We start from the raw sequence: 19,307 nt of genomic DNA, 5'->3' as shown, positions 1-19,307 counted from the left end.
GGCAGTCAGGGAGGAGTGGATTCTGGAGATTTTGCTGTTGAAGGCGTGGAGAAATGAGTTGCAGAGTTCAGGGGAGGAGAGTGTGTTATTGTCCGGGGGTTGGAGGAGCTTTTTGACAGTGGAGAAGAGAGTGCGGGGGTTCCTGTTGGTGGTGTTGATGAGGGTGGAGAAGTGGGCAGATTTGGCGGCTAGGAGTGCATCACGGTAGGAGGAGAGGTGCTGTTTGAGGAGTTCGGCGTGGACAGTGAGGTGGGTTTTCTGGTGAAGTCGTTCCAGTTGCCGGCCGGTCTGTTTCATCGTGCGGAGTTGGGGGGTGAACCAGGGGGAGGAGGAGGTGAATGAGACTGTGGAGGTTTTCAGGGGGGCCAGGGAGTCAAGGGAGTCGGTGAGTGCAGAATTGAGGAGGGTGGCATAGTCATCAGGGGAGGAGGGGGCGGAGTCAGGGGGGGGGAGGGCAGAGGATATAGTCTGGGAGAGAGTGGGTAGGTCGATGGATTTGATGTTACGGAAGGAGATGGTGCGTTTGTTGGGGCGGCGGGGGAGGGGCAGGGGAGCAGAGAAGAGAATGCAGTGGTGGTCAGAGAGAGGGAAAAGGAGAGGGTGAGGGTTAGAGATGGGTAGAGAGGAAGAGCAGACTAGGTCAAGAATGTGGCCTTTGGTGTGGGTGGGGAAGTTGATGTGCTGGGTGAGGTGAAAACAGTCGAGGAGAGAGAGGAAGTCAGATGTCAGAGGGGAGTCGGGTTGGTCTACGTGGATGTTCAGGTCACCGGTGAGAAGAAGGCGGGAGGAAAGAGAAGAAGCGATGGTGAGGAGTTCAGAGAGGTCGGACAGAAAAGAGGGGTGGGGCTTGGGGGGACGGTAAAGAAGAAGGGCAGTGATGGAGTAGGGAAGAGAGAAGGCAAGGTGTTCAAAGGAGGACATGGATGGGAGGTTGAGGTTGAGTTCGTTGATGGGTAGGGATTGTTTATGGAGAACGGCGAGACCCCCCCCACGCCCAGAGAGGTTCTGCCTGGTATCCAGTGGGAGAAGAAAATTGAAAGAAATTGTCCACAAGTACCGTAATTTTATTATAAATACATAATAGTCTTTTATTATTTACCATCTTTGTACTCGACTGTCCCAAACTCTTTACATTTTAATAGGTCGTCTTTGAGTCACTGAAGGAAAATAATGTTAATTTGTGTAAAAAAAAAAAATAGCCCTTTACTTCACTAGACAACATAGCCTAATACAAAAAGGCAACAGGACAAATAATGAACCTCCCCTTCCAGATGAGTCAATGTGGAAAGCGTTACATATTCTCTGCTACTATTTATTTTATCTTTCTTTAAATAATAATTTGTAATAACAAAATGTTCTATTACCCTGCGTAAACCCAGCCTCCACGTGACCTCCATGTACTGTCGTTATCTGTGACGTCACGTTGAAGGCTGGGTTCACCCAGGCTCGTTTTCTATGGTCACTCACCACCAGTGCTTTCCGTTTCAAAGATGGTCTCTTCTCCACTTCAGCAAATTGAACCTTAATAATTATTTTCTGATGTACTTCAAGTTAAATCAAAAGTAATCTCCAGGCCTCGTTAACGATATGTAATTTCATACGGACACTTGGCACGTCTTAAATCATTCTCTACTGGGCGAATAGAAATGGGTGTTGATTCTTCAGGAGTGCATGAAAATGTTCTCTGAAGTCGCAGTCGACTGGAATGTCATCGTGGCCGTCGGAACGCCCCGGCGCTGTCATCCATTCGTTAACAGAATCACCAGTGAGATGATTGACAGGTCAGAGAGGCGGAGGCGGGTCCGTCTCCTAAGTCCTCAAGCAGCCCAACGTCTGTGCCGAGAGGCAGCAGCCGGGGGGGGGGAGGGGTGAGTTCTGGTTGAGCCTCTTGGGTTTGTGCGTGGTCAGTCTCCGGCCCGGCTTGTTTACTACCAAAACCACTCTACTCTGTCTTGTCAACGTCCATTTCAGTCAGAACAGAGTAGCACACCTTCTGGATCAGCACGCCGGCTTTGGCTGAAAGGGTTCAAGAGAGGAGAGGGAGGTTAGGCCCATGCTGCTGCGTTCCATTAAGAATCATATAAACCCTAAGAATATTTTGCATTGGCATTGTGACATGTTGGATTGAGTGAAACAAATGTTCAGCTCAGTTAAATTAATAGTCCAAATCTGATACACAAATCAAAGTAAAAACAAACATTTGCTGGATCCAAACTAATTAATCTGTACAACAGCCATGTATCTCAATTGTTTTTCAAGTAGCCAGTTCACTGACATTTGCGTCTACTTCATACAGCCTACAGTGCATTTGATTCTATGTAGTTAGTGCATTGAGAGACACTTTAAAAGTTATTCTATTCTAGACACACGACCTAATGACACTACAGTATCTGACTAGAATTAAATTGATTAATTTTTAAATACCAAAACAGTACAACAGCAATAGTCAATAACACATATTTTCATGTGAACATGAACATGCTGCAGCCTTACCGATTAAAGTTCGTACCCACATGGGCCTCTTGTGGGCGGGAGTGTAGATGCAGAGGAAGTAAACGGGCACTCCTGATAGGGCGATGCCGATGCCAATCAGGGAGTTGACGGTGTCGCTGTAGAGCGGCACCACCACCAGGAAGATGGTGAGGATACAGAAGATGATGGGAAAGAATAGACTGAGCTGGGGGAGGAGGAGAAGGAAAAGGCATTAGACGGTTTATCACATAAAAAGGAGTTATTTATTCAGTGACGAGGTCCGGGGACCCACAGGTGTCTTTGGGGTTGTTGCAGTGGATCCCCAGCAAAAAGGGAGATCATTTATTTTCACTATAATACCATCCATAAGTAACACAATAATATTGATAATGTGTGACTGGTTTGGTCGTGGGTTTCATATACTTTCTGTAATAAAACATCTAAAAGCAAAACTCTTATCAGATGGTGATCTCTGGAACAAAATCTTATCAAATGGGGCTCCGTGATGTAATTTGTGTTTTAGGGGTACTTGACATTAAAAAGTTTGAGAAGCCAGTTCTACAAAGGTCTGGCTGAAAATTGATATATTTTGTAAAAATTGTTAAGGTTATATATTATATAACCTTTACAATTTTTACAAAATATATAAATGTTTGGGGGTTTGTTTGCACAGATGTTAGATACCGTAATAACAGTTACCTTTAGTGGCCTCTTTCTGTCGGGCTCCTTCCAGCGCAGATACAGCTGTCCCAGGATGGACAAGCCCACAAAGAACCAGTAGCTGAAGCTGTAGTAGTTGATAAGCCTGAAGATGTCCTCCACACACAGGTAGATCAGTGCCATGACGCCCTGCAGAGACACACACACAAGTTAAGACGGGCAGTGTTTGCAGAAGATACAACAGTAGTTTGTCGGAAATTAAAGGAATAAATCAAATCTATGAGACATCAAGAGAAAAGACTACGACTCACGTTGAAGAGCAGAGCGGGGATGGGAGTGAAGCGTTGGACGTGGATCATGCACAGGTAGTCGGGCAGGTGTCCCTCTCTGGAGCCCACAAAGAAGAGCCTGTGAGACACACAAAAAAAAAAGGTTGTAAGACTCGAACATCAGCGATGAGTATGGTTCCACTTAGATGCCACTAGTGTCCTCTAGAGAGAGAGTGGCGTCAGCGGAGGACCAAAATGCGTGACTCATTAGCCAATGAACAGCCAGGAATGGGTCTCGCGCTACTTTTGCATGCTAAAATAAAGCTGATAATGTACAATTTGATTCAAGGGGGGAAAAACCCTTTCAGAGTACAACACAAACTTGTCTATTTTGCTGCAACTCGACAGTGCTGCTTAATCCAGGACCTTACTTCCTGGAACTCTTGAGAGTAAAAAAAAGTGTATGGAGTGAATGGAGATGTCGGGACTCTTCTATCTACATGGCTCTGGATGCCACTATTGTGAATTTCCAGAGAACACTACAAAAGGTCCCATTTCGTCTTATTATTGAGTTCTAAAATCGTAGTCGTTTCAATGTAAATCAACACGTTTAAAGAGTTTTGTCGTCGCACGTCTAATTTCTTGGTACTAGTGTGGCGATCTGTCTTATTCTGTCTAGTTTCAAGATACTGATACTTAGTGAAAGTGTTACTTCACCGTATTGGCAGAGTTCTAATCTTATTCCTTAGAGAAAAATACGATTTGAAGGCTAAAAGTGAGAAATTACCTGTTATTTTTTATTTTTATTTTTTTTTTGCAGCGAAGAGAGAAAAGTGACTGTACAAGTTATTCTCCAGTCATCCGGACGTGGTTGCATCACTCACCTGGAGGAGGCCAGGATGGAGGCGTTGAGTCCTCCGAAGCAGGACAGGGCCACCGCCAGAGGAATAGTCCAGTTCATCACGCCAAACACCTGGTCTGCAAACGTCTGGGAGAGGGGACCAGGTGAGAGTCTTTTGTTACCAAGTCTACTAGGCTGCATTTACACTGCGGCCCAGGTGACGACATCTGAGCTCCTGATCATATCTGCAGGTTTTGTGAGGCTGGATATGTGGGACAGATCAGATTTGGCTGACCTACATAATACTGTATATACAGTAAGTGGCTGCCATTGCAATGAAGATAAGCTGGCACCTCATTCACAAAAGCATCATCACAGGAGCTCGGGAGTAGATTCGACTCCCGAGCTCCTGTGAGCAGCTTCAGATCTTCAGGCAGGGCCTTTTTGGTGTATTCCATAAGTCTAGGCTTAGGTGATCAGGCGTTTGACATCAGGCCAACAGAATCTAACCTTGCTTGCCCCTCCCTCATTTACCACCACTGAGGTGCCCTTGAGCAAGGCCCTTAACCCCAACCGCTCCAGCGGTGGTGCTGCCGCTCAGTGGCCAGCAGATCAGACTGTGGTTGTACTGGTCAGCTTCCAGGTGTGAATGTGTGTGTGTGAATGTGAACAGGGCGCTCCTGAAAAAGAGCATTGCTCTCGATGAGACTCCCCCTGTATGAATAAAGGTAAAAAATAAATAAAAAGTAATGTACATACAGCCAAGACCTGCACAAATGTTTCAGTACTGTAAGCCAGTGCAGTAACTTAGGAGGGAAAGGTACCTTAGTAAGTAGGGATGCACGATATATCGGCAATCATATCGGTATCGGCCGATGTTGGTCATTTTTTAACATATCGGTCATATCGGTATCGGTCAGATGTCGCAATGTTAATATCGGTTATCATTATCAGCCAAATTCTTCACATTGATATGAAATAATGCAGTAAATCTATGATTTATGGGCTTTTCCAAAGGCTTTGCAAATAAAGAAATGCATAACTTTTTCAAATTCAGTGTTAACATGTGTTTTTCAGTATGTACAAAATGTGATGATCATAAAAATGTGGTTTTATACAGATCATATCGACATCGGTAAATATCGGTTATCGTCCATAACAGCAATGTTAACACGTTAACTGCCAACGACGTATTGATACGTCAAGCAGAATCCAACCGTTGACTGCCAGCGACGTATTGATACGTCAAAAAAATCGTTTTTTTTTTTTTGACGGTGGATCGTTGATCTGGCCCTTTTGCATCTTCTATTATACTGTTAGAGCCGCCGGGCGTGTGCAATCCATTCCGCCGACCCACTGAGTGGCGACGGTGCTCAGACTATTGAGTGTTGTTTGGCCAGAAACGCACGCATTCCAGCTGAGCTCAACCGAGGACCCAGAAGCGAACGAGCCTCATTCTCATACTGTAGGCGAAAACCTTTCACACGGGCGCACGGCGGTGGGGGGTTCCAAAGGTGGACTGGGTGGAAAGCACACTTTGAAGCGCGCAGCATAAAGCCTAGAGTCACACAAGGCTTCGTCAAAGCTCTCAACCGAAAATCCAAGAACGGATTAAGCCACATCCACGCTCGCCGACGAGGGGCCGCCAGACAGGGAGGCTGCTGCTCACTGCTCAGACAGGCAGGAGAGACTGGCTTGTGACTGACAAACGCTGCTGAAATCCACCAGACACGCCCACGGAGGGAGGAGTTGTAAGGAGAGGGGGTGCGGGTGCTGCTATGGAGGAAATTACTGTTCAGAACTATATTGTTTATGTCTGATGTCTCACTGATGCCAAAAATAAATGGTTAAAGTGACTGTTTGATATTGAATTTCACAAAACTGCGATTATCTCAGCTTTTTGTCTCAGACGCTGAAACCATGCTGTACTCAACGGCTAATATCTACATAACTACTAACTCTACAAACTAACTCTTTTAGACAGAGAAAGCACACATTCTATTAGTACTTTTGTGAACTTTGTGTTGACAAACTCCAAGCAGAAAATTATCCTTGGCTCTTGTAAAATGAGCCAGAATCCTCAAAAAAACCCTCTGGCAAAAGCTACCTACAGTAAAAAAAAAAAGGCTGGCAGTGAATGTGTTAATATCGGTTATCGGCATCGGCCAAAATTTTCATATCGGTGCATCCCAATTAGTAAATGAGGGGATATGGAGGAGGCACTTACCACAGCTACAGCATCGCTGTCTAAGATTGCGTTGATTGGGAGGACAGTGTAGTAAGCCACATTAGTCAGGATGTAGATCACAGTCACTATGGGCATGGAGATCGCGATGGCAAGCGGCAGATTCCTGTAGTTCACACACACAGACAGCAGGGGGCAGCAGAAGAGATGGAGAGAGGTTGAGTCAGTTGCACAGGGAGACTTACAGATCGCTCAGGAGTGTGAGGGTCGGGTCGGGAGCTGAGCGCGTGGGTGAGCGGTAGGTGCGCGGGCTGGAGGTAGGATGGGGATGGGGATCAGGTGGGGGTGTTTGTCACCTAATCTGCCTGAGAACTCTGCGAGAGGCTTGTGATCCAATCACATGTCTAGTCTTGCTTCATTTGATCAGCTTGCAGCTGTGTGAATCAAAGCAAAGCGCTCAAGCACGTGCACACGCACACATGCACATGCGCACATGCACACATGCACATGCACACACACACACACACACACACACACACACACACACAGACACACACACAGGCACATGCACACACACACACACACACACAGACACACGCACACACACACACACACATGCACACACACACACACACACACACACACACACATGCATGCACATGCACACACACACGCACATGCACATGCACACACACACACACACACACATGCGCGCACATGCACACATACACACACGCATATTCACACACACACACACACACACACACACACACACACACACACGCACACACACACACACATGTGCACACACGCACATGCACACGCTTCCGATGTACTTTCTGCCAAAACAACAACAACAACAAACAATCCAATTGAGGTGTTATCTTGGTGCTCTCCTGTCCTTTGTTTTCTCTCAGTCTATGTTGTTTACTACAGAACGCTTTGCCTTCTTATTGACTGGGAAAAGACAATGTTGATGAAATCACTGCAGTATTGGCAGCCTCGGCCTCCAGGTATCCAGCTAGTTCACAGCCTCGGCCTCCAGGTATCCAGCTAGTTCACAGCCTCGGCCTCCAGGTATCCAGCTAGTTCACAGCCTCGGCCTCCAGGTATCCAGCTAGTTCACAGCCTCGCCCTCCAGGTATCCAGCTAGTTCACAGCCTCGGCCTCCAGGTATCCAGCTAGTTCACAGCCTCAGCCTCCAGGTATCCAGCTAGTTCACAGCCTCAGCCTCCAGGTATCCAGCTAGTTCTCAGCCTCCAGGTATCCAGCTAGTTCACAGCCTCGGCCTCCAGGTATCCAGCTAGTTCACAGACTTGTATTGGCAGCCTCGGCCTCCAGGTATCCAGCTAGTTCACAGACTTGTATTGGCAGCCTCGACCTCCAGGTATCCAGCTAGTTCACAGACTTGTATTGGCAGCCTCAGCCTCCAGGTATTCAGCTAGTTCACAGCCTCGGCCTCCAGGTATCCAGCTAGTTCACAGACTTGTATTGGCAGCCTCGCCCTCCAGGTATCCAGCTAGTTCACAGACTTGTATTGGCAGCCTCGGCCTCCAGGTATCCAGCTAGTTCACAGCCTCGGCCTCCAGGTATCCAGCTAGTTCACAGCCTCAGCCTCCAGGTATCCAGCTAGTTCACAGCCTCAGCCTCCAGGTATCCAGCTAGTTCTCAGCCTCCAGGTATCCAGCTAGTTCACAGCCTCGGCCTCCAGGTATCCAGCTAGTTCACAGACTTGTATTGGCAGCCTCGGCCTCCAGGTATCCAGCTAGTTCACAGACTTGTATTGGCAGCCTCAGCCTCCAGGTATTCAGCTAGTTCACAGACTTGTATTGGCAGCCTCAGCCTCCAGGTATTCAGCTAGTTCACAGCCTCGGCCTCCAGGTATCCAGCTAGTTCACAGACTTGTATTGGCAGCCTCAGCCTCCAGGTATTCAGCTAGTTCACAGACTTGTATTGGCAGCCTCAGCCTCCAGGTATTCAGCTAGTTCACAGCCTCGGCCTCCAGGTATCCAGCTAGTTCACAGACTTGTATTGGCAGCCTCAGCCTCCAGGTATTCAGCTAGTTCACAGCCTCGGCCTCCAGGTATCCAGCTAGTTCACAGCCTCGGCCTCCAGGTATCCAGCTAGTTCACAGACTTGTATTGGCAGCCTCAGCCTCTAGGTATCCAGCTAGTTCACAGCCTCGGCCTCCAGGTATCCAGCTAGTTCACAGACTTGTATTGGCAGCCTCGGCCTCCAGGTGTCCAGCTAGTTCACAGCCTCGGCCTCCAGGTATCCAGCTAGTTCACAGCCTCGGCCTCCAGGTATCCAGCTAGTTCACAGCCTCGGCCTCCAGGTATCCAGCTAGTTCACAGCCTCGGCCTCCAGGTATCCAGCTAGTTCACAGACTTGTCGTTGTCATAGAAATGTCCAACTCCTTCGCCTTGCGACACTTGGCGTCAATAATACAAGGGGGTTTGGGAAATACAGGAAAAAGATGGCAGATAAGGATGATATCCCTACCAGCATTCAGGATTCTTCCCCCCAGCTCTCAATGTTGATAATTTTGACAAAAGTTAGATCCAAAATCAAAGAAATATCACCGGAATCACCCACTGCCGGTCAATCATTCATAAACTCCCATAGTGGTACATGTAACGCAATAAACACTGTAAATGTTCTACCAAAGTGAATTATCGTTTCATGTGCTGACTTAATGTATGAGTCAGCTTCCCTATGCCAAAGTCTATTAATAGTCTCTAGTAGTTAATCATCTCAAATGCTGAATTGGCGTCACGTCAGTGTCTGAGGGCAGCTTCATTCTTATAGAGAGCCACAGTCACGCCCACTTCCAGGTTAGGCATGCGCACCAAGAGATTTCATCCGCCATTTATTTTACCATAGACATTTTGTAAAATGCTTAGAAAAATAGTTTTACTTAGTCAAACCAAACGATTCAGCTATATTGAGAAACAGGAGAGACCATAGAACATTTCGCTCAGACCAAAAAAAAATATATATATTTAAAAAATATATTTTCTTTGTTTTTTGTTTTGTTTTGGTCTGAGTTAAATATTCTATGGTCTCTCCTGATTCTAAATATAGTTGAATCGCGTGGTTTCACCAAATAAAATGTTTTTTTTAATAAGCATTTTACAAAATGTCTATGGGAAAAACACTTGGTGCGCATGCTGAAGCAGGAAGTGACGTCGACTTTGGCTCTCTGTATTCTATTTGTCTCTCCTGTATCATCTCTACAGCTCCTTCTCCCTCCTCACCTCTCTGGGTTCTTGATCTCCTCTGTGACAAAGTTGAGCGTGTCCCAGCCGGAGTAGGAGAACAGAGCGGAGTACAGGGCCAGAGCGATGTCGCCCGGGTCTCTGGACGAGCCATCAAACAGGCCGTCGAAGTTCTGCGTGTGACCTGAACAACGACCAAAAAAAGGCACAAAATTATGAACGTCTTTGTATTTGAAGAATTGGTTTCCAACCATTATCGGAATGGCCGTTTCCTTGTGAAATATTTAAAAACATAGCTAGTGCACGTTAAAATAAAGCTGGGACATAACCCATGGTTTTTATAATGTGGTTGTCAAATGTGAATTTTAGTTCCTATCCTTCAAAAATAACAATTTCTTTCAGGCTTATTATGTGATGTATATTATGTTGGCCCGCAGGAAAAAAAACTAAATGACAAAGTTCAAAATCAGTTTCCACGTTTAGGGAATGTGTGAGAGATGACAAGTTCATCTGGCAGAGTTGAGGGATCGGGGGGGATTTCAGATGAAAGACAGATCCAGAGACGACATCAGTACCTTCTCCGATCTTCACCAGGCCCGTGATGATGACGGCGATGAGGGCGATGACTTTGGCGTAGGTGAAGAAGTCCTGGACCCTGGTGCCCCACTTCACATAGGCACAGTTCACAAAGGTCAGCAAACCTGAAGAAGAACCACAGTAAGTTCACACATAGGGCTTTCACACCGGCAGGGCTCCGTGCCGGTTCCGGTTCCAGAACCCTAATCTGAACTGGCCGGCGCGTTCAGACCGAAAAAAGAATTGGTTCGGAACCTGAAAAGTTGGTTCTCAGCGGAACCAAAAAATAGTTGGTTTTCCTTGGGAACCATGACATCATCAGTGGGCGTGTCTCATTCTAGGCTGTGAAAACGAGCAGGAAGGAGAAGAAGGCAGTGACAACATGGAGAAAAATAATTTGCAGTGGTCTCCTGAGGAAACCAAATGTTTAGTGGCGATTTGGGCATCTACCGAATCTCAAGAAAAGCTAGAATGCAGTACAATAAAGAGCAAGTCATATGCCAAACTTGCAGAAGAGAGGGCCAAGGCTGGGTTCACTCGAACGCCAGACCAAATAATTAATAAACTTAAAAAAATAAAAATAAACTGAAGAAGGACCACCGAATAATGTCCTCCCACTTTGGTTCCGCTTAAACTGGTGTGAACACGGGCTGGTTCGCCAGAAAGCACCAAGGTTCTGAGACTCCAGAACGGAGCCAGAGCCAGAACCAGAACTGTGTCTGTCTGAAAGCGCTAACAGACTCTCCGATATCTAGAATACACACTTTCATATTTCATATGCACGCGCCAGTGTTGTAATACACACTTTCATATGCACGCGTCAGTGTTGTAGTACTTTCATATGCACACGTCAGTGTTGTAATACACACTTTCATATGAACGCGCCAGTGTTGTAGTACTTTCATATGCACGCGTCAGTGTTGTAGTACTTTCATATACACGCGTCAGTGTTGTAGTACTTTCATATGCACGCGTCAGTGTTGTAGTACTTTCATATGCACGCGTCAGTGTTGTAGTACTTTCATATACACGCGTCAGTGTTGTAGTACTTTCATATGCACGCGTCAGTGTTGTAATACACACTTTCATATGCACGCGTCAGTGTTGTAGTACTTTCATATGCACACGTCAGTGTTGTAATACACACTTTCATATGAACGCGCCAGTGTTGTAGTACTTTCATATGCACGCGTCAGTGTTGTAATACACACTTTCATATGAACGCGCCAGTGTTGTAGTACTTTCATATGCACGCGTCAGTGTTGTAGTACTTTCATATGCACGCGTCAGTGTTGTAATACACACTTTCATATGAACGCGCCAGTGTTGTAGTACTTTCATATGCACGCGTCAGTGTTGTAGTACTTTCATATGCACGCGTCAGTGTTGTAATACACACTTTCATATGCACACGTCAGTGTTGTAGTACTTTCATATGCACACGTCAGTGTTGTAGTACTTTCCTATGCACGTGCCAGTGTTGTAGAGTGTTGTAGTACTTTCATATGCACACGTCAGTGTTGTAGTACTTTCATATACACATGTCAGTGTTGTAGTACTTTCATATACACATGTCAGTGTTGTAGTACTTTCATATACACATGTCAGTGTTGTAGTACTTTCATATACACATGTCAGTGTTGTAGTACTTTCATATGCACACGTCAGTGTTGTAGTACTTTCATATGCACGCGTCAGTGTTGTAATACACACTTTCATATGCACGCGTCAGTGTTGTAGTACTTTCATATGCACGCGTCAGTGTTGTAATACACACTTTCATATGCACGCGTCAGTGTTGTAGTACTTTCATATGCACGCGTCAGTGTTGTAATACACACTTTCATATGCACGCGTCAGTGTTGTAGTACTTTCATATGCACACGTCAGTGTTGTAATACACACTTTCATATGAACGCGCCAGTGTTGTAGTACTTTCATATGCACGCGTCAGTGTTGTAATACACACTTTCATATGCACGCGTCAGTGTTGTAGTACTTTCATATGCACGCGTCAGTGTTGTAATACACACTTTCATATGCACACGTCAGTGTTGTAGTACTTTCATATGCACACGTCAGTGTTGTAGTACTTTCCTATGCACGTGCCAGTGTTGTAGAGTGTTGTAGTACTTTCATATGCACACGTCAGTGTTGTAGTACTTTCATATACACATGTCAGTGTTGTAGTACTTTCATATACACATGTCAGTGTTGTAGTACTTTCATATACACATGTCAGTGTTGTAGTACTTTCATATACACATGTCAGTGTTGTAGTACTTTCATATGCACACGTCAGTGTTGTAGTACTTTCATATGCACACGTCAGTGTTGTAGTACTTTCATATGCACGTGCCAGTGTTGTAGTACTTTCATATACACATGTCAGTGTTGTAGTACTTTCATATGCACACGTCAGTGTTGTAGTACACACTTTCATATACACACGTCAGTGTTGTAGTACTTTCATATGCACACGTCAGTGTTGTAGTACACACTTTCATATGCACACGTCAGTGTTGTAGTACTTTCATATGCACGCGTCAGTGTTGTAGTACACACTTTCATATGCACACGTCAGTGTTGTAGTACTTTCATATACACACGTCAGTGTTGTAGTACTTTCATATACACACGTCAGTGTTGTAGTACTTTCATATGCACGCGTCAGTGTTGTAGTACTTTCATATGCACGCGTCAGTGTTGTAGTACTTTCATATGCACACGTCAGTGTTGTAGTACTTTCATATGCACACGTCAGTGTTGTAGTACTTTCATATACACACGTCAGTGTTGTAGTACTTTCATATACACACGTCAGTGTTGTAGTACTTTCATATGCACACGTCAGTGTTGTAGTACTTTCATATACACATGTCAGTGTTGTAGTACTTTCATATGCACACGTCAGTGTTGTAGTACTTTCATATGCACACGTCAGTGTTGTAGTACTTTCATATGCACACGTCAGTGTTGTAGTACTTTCATATACACACGTCAGTGTTGTAGTACTTTCATATACACACGTCAGTGTTGTAGTACTTTCATATGCACACGTCAGTGTTGTAGTACTTTCATATGCACACGTCAGTGTTGTAGTACTTTCATATGCACGCGTCAGTGTTGTAGTACTTTCATATGCACGCGTCAGTGTTGTAGTACTTTCATATGCACACGTCAGTGTTGTAGTACTTTCATATGCACACGTCAGTGTTGTAGTACTTTCATATGCACGCGTCAGTGTTGTAGTACTTTCATATGCACGCGTCAGTGTTGTAGTACTTTCATATGCACGCGTCAGTGTTGTAGTACTTTCATATACACACGTCAGTGTTGTAGTACTTTCATATGCACGCGTCAGTGTTGTAGTACTTTCATATACACATGTCAGTGTTGTAGTACTTTCATATACACATGTCAGTGTTGTAGTACTTTCATATGCACACGTCAGTGTTGTAGTACTTTCATATGCACGCGTCAGTGTTGTAGTACTTTCATATGCACGTGCCAGTGTTGTAGTACTTTCATATACACACGTCAGTGTTGTAGTACTTTCATATGCACACGTCAGTGTTGTAGTACTCGATTCCGAGGACCATGGGCTTATTTTCAGGACTCGTGACTTGACTTGGACTTGAGCATTCGTGCTTTCGGACGTGGAAGTTGGAGACGAGGACACCAACTTGTTACTTGAGAAGGACTTTTGTTTGTTTGTTTGTTTTTTGTAATAGTCCCTAATAATTTGGCATATATTGATAGCTATATTAATACCGTGACATTATTCCGTTTCGTGCGCGGGCAGACACGCGTGTTCCACCTCCATGGATGTTCAGTAACTCTGGACTCGGACTCTTCTTTGGTGACTCGGACTTTGACTTTGACTCGGACACTGGGGACTCGAGACTCGACACGGACTCACTATAGAGTGACTTGACTACAACAGTGGCACACACACACACGCGCACACACACACACACACACACACACACACACACACACACACACACACACACACACACACACATCCAAGCTCGCTCATTCAAAAAAAAGAGTGTCAACAATATGAGTGGTGACATGAGCTCAGTATATTCAGTGTGGCCAGATTTAAGGAAACGCTGCTGCTGACTCAAGCAGACTGGCCTGTTGTTTTTCAGACGGGGGAAACAGCTGAGTGCAGCACATACAAGCCTACACACACACACACTTACACACACACACACACACACACACACACACACACACACACACACTTACACACGCACACACACACACACACACACACACACACACACACACACACACACACACACACACACACACACACACACACACACGTACACACACACACACACACGTACACACACACACAGGTAGGTAGCGGAAGTGAGAGAAAATGTGGAAGTGTAACGGAGACACTGATTTTGCATTTCTGCCTCCCAGCCCACAGCCTGAACGACTGACACAACCACTGACACACTGCCTGAACGACTGACACGACCACTGACACACTGCCTGAACGACTGACACAACCACTGACACACGCCCTGAATGACTGACACGACCACTGACACACTGCCTGAAGGACTGACACAACCACTGACACACTGCCTGGATGACTGACACGACCACTGACACACTGCCTGGATGACTGACAGAACCACTGACACACTGTCTGAACGACTCACACGACCACTGACACACTGCCTGAATGACTCACACGACCACTGACACACTGCCTGAATGACTGACACGACCACTGACACACTGTCTGAACGACTCACACGACCACTGACACACTGCCTGAATGACTGACAGAACCACTGACACACTGCCTGAACGACTCACACAACCACTGACACACTGCCCGAATGACTGACAGAACCACTGACACACTGCCTGAATGACTGACACGAGCACTGACACACTGCCTGAACGACTGACAGAACCACTGACACACTGCCTGAATGACTGACACAACCACTGACACACTGCCCGAACAACTGACACGCCCACTGACACACTGCCTGAATGACTGACACGACCACTGACACACTGCCTGAATGACTGACACGACCACTGACACACTGCCTGAACGACTGACAGAACGACTGACACACTGCCTGAACGACTGACAGAACCACTGACACACTGCCTGAATGACTGACACAACCACTGACACACTGCCTGAATGACTGACAGAACCACTGACACACTGCCTGAATGACTGACACACTGCCTGAACGACTGACACACTGCCTGAACGACTGACACACTGCCTGAACGACTGACAGGACAAACGGACTGACAAGTCAGACCGACCCACTACTTGTTTCTTGATGCAGAGAAAACATGTTTTCCAGCTGGTCTCTGTGACTTCTCTCTCTGACTCCTCTTATCTCTTATCAGCACGTGTTCCATGCAGGTTCATAAATATGGAGATAGGAGCACACTCACAGGATGTCTGTATTTTGAGTCATCCAGCGGCCTTCAAGTGCCGATATAACTTAGTGATAATACGGAAGATTTCACTTTTCTTGTCTCTGACAAAACACCTATTGGCCATGAGCAGTAATTGCAGGTGTGATCAAAACTGTTATTATGTGACGTTACTCAGTTTGTTCGGCCATAGTAACCACCCGTAATGCTAGCAGAGACTGGAAAAAAGTAGCTTGTATGCTACTTCACACAAGAGCTGTCAGGAACCTACAGTAACCTACAGGGTGAGTCTATAGTGTTAGCTCCGCCCACCCTGTGAACCTACAGTAACCTACCAGAGTGAGTCTATTGTGTTAGCTCTGCCCACCCTGTGAACCTATAGTAACCTACAGAGTGAGTCTTATTGTGTTAGCTCCGCCCACCCTGTGAACCTACAGTAACCTACAGAGTGAGGCTGTTGTGTTAGCTCCGCCCACCCTGTGAACCGACAGTAACCTACAGAGTGAGGCTGTTGTGTTAGCTCCGCCCACCCTGTGAACCGACAGTAACCTACAGAGTGAGTCTATTGTGTTAGCTCCGCCCACCCTGTGAACCTACAGTAACCTACAGAGTGAGTCTATTGTGTTAGCTCCGCCCACCCTGTGAACCTACAGTAACCTACAGAGTGAGTCTTATTGTGTTAGCTCCGCCCACCCTGTGAACCTACAGTAACCTACAGAGTGAGTCTTGTTGTGTTAGCTCCGCCCACCCAGTGAACCTACAGTAACCTACAGAGTGAGTCTATTGTGTTAGCTCCGCCCACCCTGTGAACCTACAGTAACCTACAGAGTGAGTCTTGTTGTGTTAGCTCCGCCCACCCTGTGAACCTACAGTAACCTACAGAGTGAGTCTATTATGTTAGCTCCACCCACCCTGTGAAGCTACAGTAACCTACAGAGTGAGTCTGTTGTGTTAGCTCCGCCCACCCTGTGAACCTACAGTAACCTACAGAGTGAGTCTGTTGTGTTAGCTCCGCCCACCCTGTGAACCTACAGTAACCTACAGAGTGAGTCTGTTGTGTTAGCTCCGCCCACCCTGTAAACCTACAGTAACCTACAGAGTGAGTCTATTGTGTTAGCTCCGCCCACCCTGTGAAGCTACAGTAACCTACAGAGTGAGTCTTGTTGTGTTAGCTCTGCCCACCCTGTGAACCTACAGTAACCTACAGAGTGAGTCTATTGTGTTAGCTCCGCCCACCCTGTGAAGCTACAGTAACCTACAGAGTGAGTCTTGTTGTGTTAGCTCTGCCCACCCTGTAAACCTACAGTAACCTACAGAGTGAGTCTATTGTGTTAGCTCCGCCCACCCTGTGAAGCTACAGTAACCTACAGAGTGAGTCTTGTTGTGTTAGCTCTGCCCACCCTGTGAAGCTACAGTAACCTACAGAGTGAGTCTTGTTGTGTTAGCTCTGCCCACCCTGTGTCACCACAGACACCCAGTTCATAAATGCTGCAATACTGAGAATGCAAAGGCTTCCATCAATGGGTCATAGGCTCAATCACCATTGTGTTAAGTCACTATCAGATAGATAGTGACTTAACAGACATTTATTTACATGAAAATCTTCTGTATTATTACTTTAAACTTGCTTCTTTATATCCATATATCTTAATTATGACTGGAAAGAAAAGCATTCAGTAAATCTTTCTCTCTGTATTTTCTGATGACTCTACAAGTGGTTTAAGCACTGATTCAACAAACTCCCCTGCAAACGAGCAGAGTGGTCCTATTTTATCTACGGTACATTAGTGTTACCCTCATATCAACACTCGAGTTCATATCACTGCCTGCTCAAAGACTAATACGCCCGTGTTATCACCTCGCGCTAACCTCCACATCACGCAGACATTCAACGAAGAGACCAAAACAGGCTTCCATCAGCGCGCCCCACACGTCGACCACCATAACAGCACAGAGTTCTCAGTAAAGACTCATAACACCATGGTCTTCCTCTACGCCCGACAGGTAGAGAGGAGCATAACAAGTCTGCTCCCCCGCTGGCGGCCCGGCCCGTGCAAACACAAGCAGAGCAGAACGTCCTGGACGGAGGGTGACGGAGGAGAAGCTCCTCGCCACACAGAAGTGGAGGCGTGGCGTGTTGACAGTGGAAGGTTAGAAGGGTGGGAGGTGGGAGATCAGGTTTTTGGAGGCTGGCGCTGGAATCTCCAAATACGGTCCAGATGTCAGGTCAAATGGTTTCTTCTTCAGGTGACTCTTTACAACGAGGGCACATTAATTAAGGGTTAGCTCATGTTTACTAAGCACGACTAAACCTTAATTCACGGTTAACTCATGTGTCCAGTAATCACTAAGGTCATCAGTGTTGTCATAGCTCGGAAACTCAGGCAGCAGAATTTTCTCCGTCTTTCCGACTTCGTGACAGACTACGATCACATGCGCGAAGCGACACCGGCACTTCCTGGTTATTTTCCCCCGAGCAGGGCGACGCCCTCTTCCTGGTTACTTATGGGGGTTACGTATCCGGATACAGGTGACATTTAAAAACCAGGTGTAAATGGGGTTAAGTTTCTCCCTGCAGGTACACAACACCCCATTTTTCACCTGGTTTTTAAATGGGACCTGTATCCGGATAAGTCAGAGGTTTTCAAAGTGCGAGCCGGGCCTTCCCAGGGGGGCTCCAAGCAGTTTCAGGGGAGGCTCAGTGAAAAATATTAGGCTACATTAGTTATTAAAAGGAGATCTCATAGAATAGCCTAAATGTGTGTGATTTGGTTAAAGAGATAGTTCAGAGATACAGTAGTTTGGGGGAATTTGACCGTTTTCCCCAGAGTCGGAAACAACATAAATGGCTTCAGACAGACCTTTTTTATCTGTGTGGTCTGAAGTATGTCAAACAGCAATATCAGCCTATCCTGGATCAATCGTTGACTGTCGATAGTGTCTATGGGATCAAAGAACATATTGATCGCATAGGCATCCAGGAAATGAGCGAGGGGGGGGGGGCTCCTTTTCCCAAGCTTTGTCTTGTGGGAGGCCCACAGTCTCAGACTTTGAAAACCCCTGGAATAAGTTGTCTGGATAATGGTCGCATTTAAAAACCAGGTGTAAATGGGGCGAAAGAGACCCTGAACACAATGTGAGCCAGACTACCTCCAGATGTGGTCAGGAAGATCTGATCACATTCTGATCACGACGTGTTTACACCTTGCATGAACGTGTGTTTTTCCGTCTCCAGATAACATCCAGATTAACTTATCCTGATTCAGGTCACATTTATGCATTGTCTTTTTGTTGTTTTTCCTATTTCTTTATCTCTGAATATTGACACGAGCGCTACGCTGCATAATGACACCAAGACAAATTCCTCGTACGTCATCTTGCATACTGTGTAGCGATGTCACAATATATTGTCCCACAATGTATCGCGATATCAAAACGTGACAATATGTATCGTTGAGAGATGAAATCTCATATCGTGAGAAAAAGAAGCTGAACATGGTGGCACTGATCTGCATCTGATTGCATGCTCGCTCTCCTTTTCATTGCTTTGTTTGAACAGACGAGGGACGTTACAGACACGCAGGATGAAAACGGTGAAATGACTCAAATTAGCGTGGAGGATGCCCCCCTCAACTTACAAATCGATC

At 46.0% G+C, this 19,307-nt stretch overlaps 1 protein-coding gene across 1 annotated transcript in view; it reads right to left on the bottom strand.

Annotated features, from left to right (window-relative positions):
- Positions 1-1,099: 1,099 nt before the first annotated feature.
- Positions 1,100-19,307, bottom strand: part of slc7a7 (solute carrier family 7 member 7) — a 23,817-nt gene continuing 5,609 nt past the window's right edge. The window contains exons 3-10 of the mRNA XM_083639693.1: positions 10,221-10,346; positions 9,685-9,829; positions 6,470-6,593; positions 4,286-4,389; positions 3,444-3,540; positions 3,172-3,321; positions 2,494-2,677; positions 1,100-2,016 (exon numbers count right to left, since the gene is read on the bottom strand). Coding sequence (XP_083495819.1) covers positions 1,943-2,016; positions 2,494-2,677; positions 3,172-3,321; positions 3,444-3,540; positions 4,286-4,389; positions 6,470-6,593; positions 9,685-9,829; positions 10,221-10,346 — 1,004 coding nt within the window. The 3' untranslated portion in view covers positions 1,100-1,942. The remainder of the gene's footprint in view (positions 2,017-2,493; positions 2,678-3,171; positions 3,322-3,443; positions 3,541-4,285; positions 4,390-6,469; positions 6,594-9,684; positions 9,830-10,220; positions 10,347-19,307) is intronic.

Source organism: Poromitra crassiceps, assembly GCF_964638095.1.
Source record: "Poromitra crassiceps genome assembly, chromosome: 7".
NCBI lineage: Eukaryota > Metazoa > Chordata > Actinopteri > Beryciformes > Melamphaidae > Poromitra > Poromitra crassiceps.
The sequence above is the reverse complement of the archived record's forward strand: the minus strand, read 5'-3'. Positions and strand labels throughout refer to the sequence as shown.